The sequence below is a fragment of the Stigmatopora nigra genome, chromosome 4 (assembly GCF_051989575.1).
Source record: "Stigmatopora nigra isolate UIUO_SnigA chromosome 4, RoL_Snig_1.1, whole genome shotgun sequence".
Classification (NCBI taxonomy): domain Eukaryota; kingdom Metazoa; phylum Chordata; class Actinopteri; order Syngnathiformes; family Syngnathidae; genus Stigmatopora; species Stigmatopora nigra.
This window is the reverse complement of record NC_135511.1, coordinates 14,374,934-14,385,572: the sequence shown is the minus strand read 5'-3', so window position 1 is coordinate 14,385,572 and position 10,639 is coordinate 14,374,934. Positions and strand designations below refer to the sequence as shown.

Genomic DNA, 10,639 nt, shown 5'->3' with positions numbered 1-10,639 from the left:
TAAAATTTTCTACGAGAATGAGCCTCCAAAAAAAACCAAATGAAATATGTAATTTTAAAAAGCGTATTTTATTATTATTATTTTTGAATGAAGAGGGCTGTACTGACAAAGGCCATAAAATGAAATCTAACACTGACTAGAAACAAAATGTCACCTCTGCTTTTCTCCGAGCCAATCAGGAAAGCGTATTTCCACGCGCTGCTTACCTGCTGTCCAATTGCTGAATAGTGCTTGTGACACAGCATCCGCACTCACGCCCAATGGGTGCGTTTAAGGCGGGGCTTTAGAATATTTTGACGAATTGTGATTGGCTGATATTATTCAGCTTCCCGACTCCAGACTGATCCTACTAACGGAAGCAACAACGGCTTCATATTTCAATGAGAAAATAGTGAAATACGAGACTGAGACGTAGAATTGGTCTCTGGTAAGTGATTTTTATATCCATAGCATTGAAAATGTGTCGCTCTAAAGGCTTGGAATCATTTAGATTTGTTGTATTTTTCTTCTTATGCTGGATGACGTTTTGCCTCACTGTCATGAGACACTAAGGAGGAGGGTGATACGGCTGAATATTACAATGGATGGAGCTGGAGGCCTTTAAATACTATTTTTATTTTAGGATCGATCGTTTTGCGGCAACTCGTTTAACATGTTTATTTTTGCCTAAGTTAGGTTCCTGAGTAGACATTGTGTATGTTTTGGTTTCTCTCGTCGTTTTCACCAAACAAGTTGCGGATGTGCTGGCATTGTGTATTTTTAACAATAATGACTTCCCATCTTAATGGCCATTATCAACTCAACAGATACTAATTACGCTAATAAACGTCCAAATCATGTTGACTGAGAAAAAATGCTGCCACCCTTTCCATGTCGAAATTGTTTGGACGTCTATCACCGTCAATGGTAAAAGATTGTGCTGACATACTTTTTGTCTGAATCAGTATTAACTCCGTGACGTCATTGGTTACTAGGTAGTATATACTTTTTGGTCTTATCACATTTTGGTGATGACCCCCAAATAATAATAAGAATAATTAAAAAAACAACTTGTGTCATGTTCTTTTTGGTTAAGACTGTGCACACAAGTGTATGAACAGCCTTTTTCACAAAGAATGTCATGTGACTTGGTGGAATAGAGATTTACTTGTGTTGGAAACAGAAGAATGTCCATCCAGGCTGTTGGAGTATTTTTTGTAGAATTTTAATCTTCATGCACGAGATTCCTCTGATTAACTACAATTAATCGCATTGTCATACTCATTAAACTGACACATTTAAAATTTGTATACACAGTATAGTAATAATAGTCACATCCAAATCTGACCCATCTTTTTAGTTATTAAGTCATAATAAGAATAACTTTTCATGCTATTTCATTTTGATGTTTAATTCTGGTAAATGTGTCAAGAAATTACATGGGCAAAATGTTCTTCTCTAATTTTTTTTCCTCCTCCATTTTAGCAATCAGTCAAGATGATTCACAGTCTCTTCCTAGTCAACTCCTCCGGAGACATTTTCCTGGAGAAGCACTGGAAGAGTGTGGTGAGCCGCTCTGTATGCGACTACTTCTTTGAGGCTCAGGAGCGTGCAAGTGAACCCGAAAACGTCCCACCTGTGATCCCCACCCCGCACCACTATCTTATCAATGTCCTCAGACATCGCATATACTTTGTGGCGGTCATACAGAGTGAAGTTCCGCCACTCTTTGTCATCGAGTTTCTGCACAGAGTCGTCGATACATTCCAGGTTTTTACTTCATGTCTGAATGGATCATTTGATGTTACCATTTTACAAAATATTTTTACCAATTGTTTGTTGTTTTTTACAGGACTATTTTGGTGTATGCACTGAGGCTGCCATCAAGGACAATGTAGTCGTAGTTTATGAATTATTGGAGGAAATGTTGGACAACGGCTTCCCCCTTGCTACAGAGTCCAATATTCTCAAAGAGCTTATCAAGCCCCCCACCATTCTCCGCACGATGGTTAACACTATCACAGGTATAATAAGTAGAAATATACAAAACATTGGCTCGTCATGGGCTCTAAGGATTGATCCATATACAGTAGTACCTCTACATATGAGCTTAATTCGTTCTGGGACTGAGCTCATATGTCTGTATTCTTGTAACGTTTCTCATTGAAATGAACTGAAAACTAATTAATTTGTTCCAACCCTCTGAAAAAAAACACCAAAAACAGGATTGCACTGAAAAAAATGGACCACATTGGATTACCCTGAAAAAAATGCAACACTCCGCCCAGTGCTCGTAGATATCTGTTATACACGAAAGAGATGCAGCAAAATAGACAGTGTCCTACAATGATAAACAGCCTCTCATGTCTTGGCCACCTGGCTTTTCTCGTATCTCGAAATTTTTCTCGTATCTAGAGATAATTATTTGCTCGAAATTTTCCTCATATGTAGAAGTGCTCATATGTAGAGGTAGCACTGTACGTCTTTAAAATATCCACACCAAACTCTATTCCAATCCATTGACAAATAATCCATTCCCAGGCAGCACCAATGTGGGTGAACAGCTCCCAACTGGCCAGCTGTCCGTGGTACCATGGAGACGAACTGGTGTCAAATATACCAACAATGAAGCCTATTTTGACGTTGTGGAGGAAATAGATGCCATCATTGATAAGTCAGGTAATGAATACTTCATGGCCACTCATTCATTTCCATTGAAGGCTATAAATGACAACTCTATGTTATCTTATTAAATAGTATTTTTCTATACCCCTATCAGGTTCCACCATAACGGCTGAAATCCAAGGAGTCATTGATGCCTGCGTCAAACTGACAGGCATGCCTGACCTGACTCTATCGTTTATGGTAAGTACTTACAATCTAATTCATTCTGTAAGTGTCAAGACTTAACCTAACATTTTTTTAAAAATACAATAACTACAATAAAACAGCTGCAACATTAACATAGAGCAAATTTGGAGGTTTTTGTCATTTGGCTTATTTTATTCTATTGTAATTAGCCACCTAAGCACTTCTAACAATATTAACATCTCTGTCTCAGAATCCTCGGCTGTTGGATGACGTCAGCTTTCACCCGTGTGTTCGATTTAAGCGTTGGGAAGCTGAGAGAATCCTTTCCTTCATCCCTCCTGATGGAAACTTCCGCCTCCTTTCGTATCACGTCAGCTCTCAAAAGTTGGTCTTGTACATTTCCCTTAAACTATATTGAATATGAGTCACCACTGAATTATCATCATAAACTGATGTTCTCTTTTAACGACAATATGACATCCTATTCTTGCCTTTTTAAGCCTGGTGGCCATTCCCGTGTACGTGAAGCACAACATCACTTTCCGCGAAGGAAGCTCCCAGGGGCGCTTTGACTTGACCCTGGGCCCCAAACAGACCATGGGCAAGGCTGTGGAATCAGTGCTGGTCAACAGTCAGCTCCCGAGAGGGGTTCTCAACGCCAATCTCAACCCCTCCCAGGGAACGTACACCTTTGATCCAGTCACAAAGGTATACTTAGAATACAAATACGTGACCAAACATTTTGTAAAGTATGATAGTAACATGTGGATGTGTGTTTTGATCAGTTATTGACTTGGGATGTGGGCAAGATCAACCCCCAGAAGCTTCCGAGTTTGAAAGGCACCATGAGTTTGCAGGCGGGGGCTTCCAAACCTGATGAGAACCCTACCATCAACATTCAGCTCAAAATTCAGCAGATGGCCATCTCAGGTTCACACAAACGCGCACCATGGATATTGTTCACAGGGGTCAAATTGAAAAATTAAGTGGAGGTTTTCCTCCCAACTGAAACACCCACTTGGCCCTTTCTGGAATGAGTTTGACCTCTATGTTATAGTTCAACACTTTGCAAAAAAACCCACAATTTTAGCTTCCTCCATCATGAAGAATCTACTAAACTCGCCCAATTGTGGTTGCACTGTTGCCCTTTATCCACTAGATGGAGCCAAAATCAATGTACATTCTAATTCAGATTTGTGGGGTTGCCAAATGTACAGTATTATCTATCTTTTACTGAATGGGGAGGGACTTTCATTTAAGGGAATACCATAAAAGATCTTCATGAGGTCAAATTGCAGTGTCTGATATTTATGATTATTTTTATGGAAAATATTGGGAATTAGGTCATGTTAATTGAGGTGCCAATATGGCTGTATGGAATCAACTCATTAAAATATATGCTATCTTTTGAACAGGGCTGAAGGTGAACCGTTTGGACATGTATGGGGAGAAGTACAAACCTTTCAAAGGTATCAAGTACATGACCAAAGCTGGGAAGTTCCAAGTGCGGACATGAGAAGATCATTTCTGCTCAAATTGGACCAAATCTCCACGGAACTGCGATGCGAGGATGCCTGTGATGTGTTGTGCTCCGTCCAGGGTGGACATTTCAGGTATAAGCTCCATAGTTAGGTAGCCCACTGTAGCCCCAAAAAGGACTAGCTTCCATTCAATTCTTGAAACCGGTGGAACGACGTAATCTTCCTAATTTTAATGCAAGCTGATCTGTAAAATCCTTCAAAATAATAGTAATATATACTCTTATAAATCAATGGTTATTGATCTCAAATTTCAGATGATTCCCACAATATATGATCCATATTTAGTTTTATCACAATCATAAGCGATATTTTCCATGATAATAAATATGGATTATTTAGCGCTTCTTAATAAGCAAACTTTCACATGATTTGTTTGGAAAGGAAATGTGATTACTACATTGATAGCATATTTATTTTATGTCAAATCCTGCTTGCTACTGCGTATAATGTATTTTTCTCCATATTTATTTATCTTAAACCTTGTTTTGCTATTTGTGTTTTGCTTTGCAAGGTTTCTTAACTTGTGTGTTGCTTCCGAAATACCGAATATGGAACAGTCCGTCCTCTGCTAGGTTCTTCAACTTGTGGTGTAACTAAATATTTCATGCAAATGGAGTCGGGGGTGACGTGACTAACGTCTCTGGGGCTGTTTTAGTTCCATTTGTGTTTGAGTGAAAAGTGCAAAATTTCCATTAGCTTCTTTTATCCTCTGAAAGTGTATTTTTGCTGAATTCATCTCCCCATAATACAAAAATCATGGAAAGAACATGGCCTTAAACATAAATGGGATATTAAATTTACCTTTGCAAAGGTATTTCCACATTAAATAAATTTTAGCATAGCTAAAAATTTGATCAAAAAATTAACTTCATAATAATTTAGTAAGTCTATGCAAAAAACTTTCTAATTCCCATTGGAATCAATAAGAAACAAAACTTTATTTTGTAATGCCACGACTCATTTAGTATGTTGCGTTTACTGTAACGAGGCCTCATGTCACCATGGTAACGGAAACCAGTCCATCGTTATACTCCGATCCAATACTAGAGCAGCTTGTGTCAACAACTGTTATTTGTTGAATGGTTTGCTCATTTAGAAGAGGAATGAAGGCTCCTATTTTTTTTGTCTGCCTTATGTTGCTGTTACAAAAGTGTCGTAATAAATATTTCATGTGATGAAGTCACAATGCTTGTCCTACTTTGCATGATATTCGATCTCAGGTCAATCCTCACTGTCTGGTTGGTGTCTTACAATTGGCTGTTAGCTGGGATAGGCTCCAGCACCCCCCTAGAAGCAGTTTAGAGTGTCCAATCTGCCTAGCATGCATGTTTTTGGAATGTGGGAGGAAACTGGAGTACCCGGAGGAAACCCTCAAAGAACATGTAAACTCCACACAGGTGGACAAGAACTAGATTTGAACCCAGAACTGTGAGGCCAAAACGCTATTCACTTGCTCCACCGTTCCGCCCTGTAATTTAAATGCCTATTTTAAATATTTATATTGGAAATTTCGCCCATCCTTGATTTCAGTTGCACAAAATAGTATATTTTAGGAATAAAAATGCCTTATTTTCTTAATATTTGCCATAGCAGAGATTTTTTAATCAATGTGGTTCTTATTGATTGCAATTCGATCAAGCTGATGCAGATTAGGATTCACAAGGCTGTTGCATATTTGTAATCATCTCTAGGTTTGCGTGTGCTTAAGAAGTATTTTATTTTGAAAAAAAGCAAAATCCCTATTGACTGCCATTGTAGTGATCCCTTCGCATCCTCATCTAGTGATGCTCCACCCCATAATTTACTAATGACTTCGAGCCTCCTAAAGATGACCTCTCTCTCTCCTCCTCCTCCTCCCCGTGGTTTACTACCACTAGCCCCCCCTCGAGCCCCCCCCCACCCCCCCCCCCTCGTTTGTCACCTCAGTGTCGACTATTTTCAACTTTTGCACGAGCGTCTGCACGCTTGTTTTGACCTGGAAAATATGTGAACTCCTCCTCATCCATTTTGGCTCAACTTCTCCCATTTTGACATTTCATTTTTTAACCACGCGACAGTAGCGTGACATTTCTACCCACGCCATGACGCCGTAGTTCAAACCAGGTAAATATTTCTCATTTTTTGTTGGTAATTTCTGTGTAATAGGCCCAAACAAAGCTTCCACGTGATGTCGTTTTTTTTCCAGCATCGATTTACGTTCACGTGAGTGACGCATGATCAGATATTTACCTTTTTTTGCATCATATGTGCATTATATCCTAAAGAAATGTTCAATTAGGCGTCTTTACATTGAAGTTGCGATACTATTTTGCAAAAACAGCTTGCTTTTAATTGTCTTTGGCTCTTTAACTCGGACACGTGCGTGTTTTAGTACTTTACGTGTGTGTTTTCACACATTTAGTGAAAGTGCCCCTTTTTTTTGCCACTCAGAGCAATTAACACACACCTAACAGTAAAGAGTGTGTATTGAGAATGCTAATGCAAGGAGATAACAAGCACTATCTTAATGTAAATCTAAAGAGTTTGTTATGTGTGTGTGATTGCTTTGATAGGACTACATTCTGCCCGTGGCAAAAAAAAAAAAAAAAACACGTGATCACATGTTACACATGGAAAGGATACTCATTAATTCATTACCTGCAATTGACAGCGATAGGCGTCCTATTTATTGGAGCTGGAAGGATTGGTAGTGCAATTGGCAGTCATAATGGATTGGATGTCAATCAGTCATCCAATGCATTTAACTGGGAGGACTGGGAGTGCTATTGGTGGTGAATGAGGGTCCTGCCAACGTTCCCAATTGGAATACTTTGAATGTTTATCACTGTCAAAGGCAGCTAAAGAGTTAAATGTGATCTACTGTAATGACTCTTGTGTAAAAATGATCAAATCTATATGATATGCTTTTGTTAACCTTTTCAAAACTGCAAAGCTATCTGAAAATTGATTACAATTTGGGAAATAATCCCCTTAAAGTGAAAGTCTCTGCTGTGAGAGTTAATTCATAACCTTAATCCTGCCATAGTGCAAAAGACCAATGACCTGGGATAGTCCCCTATCTTTTTATGGAAAAAATATATATTATTAAGCAGGTGTACCTTAGAAGACATGATAGAAATGCGTTTTTAACCTCTACATAGCTGCAAATACTTACTAAAACATATTCAAATCTTTTGAAGGCAACCAATAGCAACAAAATGTAGCTTTTCCTCCCATCAATCCAGCATTTATTGATGGTGGAATGGAGCGTGTGACCAGCAGACAAAGAGGACACTGCGCGGTATCGGCGCATCATCCCCCCCTTCCATTCTTTCCAGTGGTGGACTTAAGCCCTTGCCCATGTGCTCTCTACACTAAAACCTAGATTTCACCCATGTTATTCAACTTTAATGTGAGAGTTTAACATATTCCTGAACAAACTGCATGAATCAAATTGACATTTTTCTGTAACAATGCCTTCATTAAGTAATACTACACAATTGGTTTTATTGTTATTTTCCCTTATGACTTCCATCTAGGCTGGCCGAAGAACAATCATGTATCTACAAGAGCTAACTGGCTTCCCTAAACTTTGGCGGACCACCTACTACGCATCGGGGTAGCAGCAAGACTCCTCAGGGTCATCTGGATGGTCCGTTACGTTAAAACGACACAAACAGAGGTCGCTTAGTATATATTTCCAAAGTGAAACCACATGTTTATGACCAAAACTTGTTTGTATACACAGTTCGGAAATCATGTCCAAACGGAAGGCGGCGTCCAATCCGCCTTCTGGGGAAATCTTAGATTTTTGCAGCACTGAAGTTCCCAGTCGGACCACCCGGCGAAAATTTGCAGAAAAGACTTCCCCGCTAAGCAAGTTCATCGAGAGCGAGCATGAGCAAGCAGGGCTTTTTAGTCTGTCTCCAACGGACTCAAGGACAGATGTCGCTTTGGACTGTCAAAAGAAGAGGAGGAAGAAATGTGGTAACTGTACGCCATGCCTTCGTAAAGAGAATTGTGGTGTCTGTGTGAACTGCCTGAACCGCAAGACTGGAAAGCAGATCTGCAAGCTGAGGAAATGCGAGGAGCTCAAGAGGAAATGCATGGATCGGGAGGTGAGTAGGCATCTATATCTATGTTTTTCATTTTGTGGATTGAGTCAGATGTCTTGATGTTATGTATTTATACTGTATCTAGCTAGAACAGGGATGTCAACACACGTTAATGGCAACTAGACCTTATGTGGGCTGGACCAGTTTGAAAAATGAACTTACTTACTTAGTTACTCCCAATCCTTTCAGCATTCCCAGTCAAAATGGATTGGATGTCTAGCCCCGTCAATGGTATTGAAAGATGAGCATAAATAGCCAGTTTAAGTGAATTGGACATCTTTTATTCTGATAGCAGGCAATGAGTAATTTTTGCATTACTTATTTAGGTTTTTTTTTCACTTCAGGTACATTTTGGAGCATTTTCTATTGATTTTAAGAGACTTTTAAGGATGCTTCTGATTGGTTTGTTGGTCCTTGCTGATTTTGGGCATTTCTTCCGTTTGGTTTTGGGTTGGTTTTCCTTTTTAACGCAATGGCTGCTGTTGAAGACGCTGTTTTGATGTCAGATGTCGAAATGTCGAAAGAACAGATGTAATTGCGGATAGGAAGTTCAGCGAAGTGCTGTAGTGTATGTACTTGTTCACAAAATGCACACATTTCTGGTTGTGCGGCCCCTTGTCTAAATTATGTACATACAGTATGAATGAGCTACAAAGTGCCTGTCTGGCCGGATCGGACCCGTCTAGCGGGCCACTTCTGGACCACGGGCCGTACATTGGACACCCCCTGATCTAGAGTGAAAAATGTTTTCTGTACAAGTTTGTTAATGTAATGTATGTTGTTCTAAGTCAGTTTAATGATCAACTCCATTGAGTAGGCGCTTGTGAATAGGGAGTTTGCGTCTTGGTTGAGGAACCGTGCAGCCAACGCTGCGGAGAATAGAATTCCACTATTTGCCTCTGCTTTGTCCTTTGACCTCCTTGGTTTCAACTGAGAGTGGGGGGTTAACCTCAGGCTATTTTGCGTTTGTGTGTGTGGGTGTGTGAAGAAAGAGCGCGCATTTACAAGTGTGCAGAGTGTGCGCGCGTGGCTAAATGTGTTTGTATGTGCATCGGGGCTCTGAAAAGGCGGGGGAAGGGTTTGCAAGTCAAGAAGGAGGAAAATGCAACCGACGGTGAGCAGTTGGGGGGGAGGAAAGAAGACAAACTCGGAACCGGGCTATTAAAGCCATGCGTTAGGGATAGATGGATTCATTCGTAAGATAAAAAAAGATTTATCTAGTAAAATGAGACTGGAAAAACATGCTTAGGAGCAAGTAGGGTTGGTGGTTTGTCATAATTGGACTGTTAAAAAAACAGGAATTTCCTCCCTCAACAGTCAAATTAGCTGTCAAAATTGTTGTTGGTAGTTTATGGGAGTACTGATTGGTAAATTTGCTTGACTTTAGTGCAGGGAGTCGTTGTTGTATTATCAATTTCCACTCAGCGATGACGTTAATGTGAGTGCCAAAGGTTGCCTGTTTCTGTCTGTATCCATTTTTAGTTTGCGTAATATCCTCACTGAGGTCATAGATCAGTTGGAGCCTGTCTTTGGGTGAGCGCAAGGTCACAAGGCGTATATAGATTGTATCTAAAATGTCGTAAAAATAACAAAAGTACCCATAGAAATATTACACAAGCAAGAAAATGCCAACTATTCACAGAAATAGCACACCTGGTATTTGAACCTTCAATATCAGCACTTCATTTTTAACAGACATGAGCAATCTTTTGAAAATGTATTGCAAATATTCATTTTTTTACGCTATGATCAAACAAAACTCATAGATATGATAATTAGAGACTGTTTAAACAATGACAAGAAGTGCTGAGGACCACATAAGACACGACACATGGTTTGTTTAGCCACAAACAGGAAATAAGGCTTCTCATCAGCACTTTTCAGACCTGTTCTGTCTTGTTCTGTTGCAAAGATGGCTCATACAACCCCCTCAAGGGTTTCAGGGTTGTTGGTTATAACTGAAATTTGCTTTTACTTCTCATTTTTTCGCATCCCAATGGAACCCTTAGTCCTAAAAACAAGGGGATTTGTTAGCAGTCATTTAGCCCTAGACCATATCTAGCCAATAAGAGCCATTAGTTTGAGAGAATTGAACAAGGGGGCACATTAAATGAGCTCTCCAAATTGGGACTATTGTCTCTACAAAGCTTCTCTTGTTGTTTGGGTAATAGAAGTTTACTGCCTTCACATTTTCTGAACCTCTGACCTTTGGAA

General features: G+C 39.7%; 1 protein-coding gene across 1 annotated transcript; it reads left to right on the top strand.

Annotated features, from left to right (window-relative positions):
• Positions 1-321: 321 nt before the first annotated feature.
• On the top strand, positions 322-5,517 carry LOC144195998 (AP-3 complex subunit mu-2). Its single transcript, XM_077715959.1, has 9 exons — positions 322-427; positions 1,465-1,749; positions 1,832-2,003; positions 2,521-2,658; positions 2,759-2,844; positions 3,041-3,174; positions 3,291-3,498; positions 3,576-3,720; positions 4,206-5,517. The coding sequence occupies exons 2-9, from the start codon at positions 1,477-1,479 to the stop codon at positions 4,304-4,306; spliced, it is 1,257 nt and encodes a 418-aa protein (XP_077572085.1). The 5' UTR covers positions 322-427; positions 1,465-1,476; the 3' UTR covers positions 4,307-5,517.
• Positions 5,518-10,639: the final 5,122 nt, after the last annotated feature.

Coding starts and splice junctions, on each gene's coding strand:
- LOC144195998 (XM_077715959.1), top strand. CDS start 1,477: ATGATTCACAGTCTCTTCCTAGTCAACTCCTCCGGAGACATTTTCCTG. Junction 1,750..1,831: donor GAGTCGTCGATACATTCCAG/GTTTTTACTTCA, acceptor TGTTTTTTACAG/GACTATTTTGGTGTATGCAC. Junction 2,659..2,758: donor TGCCATCATTGATAAGTCAG/GTAATGAATACT, acceptor TACCCCTATCAG/GTTCCACCATAACGGCTGAA.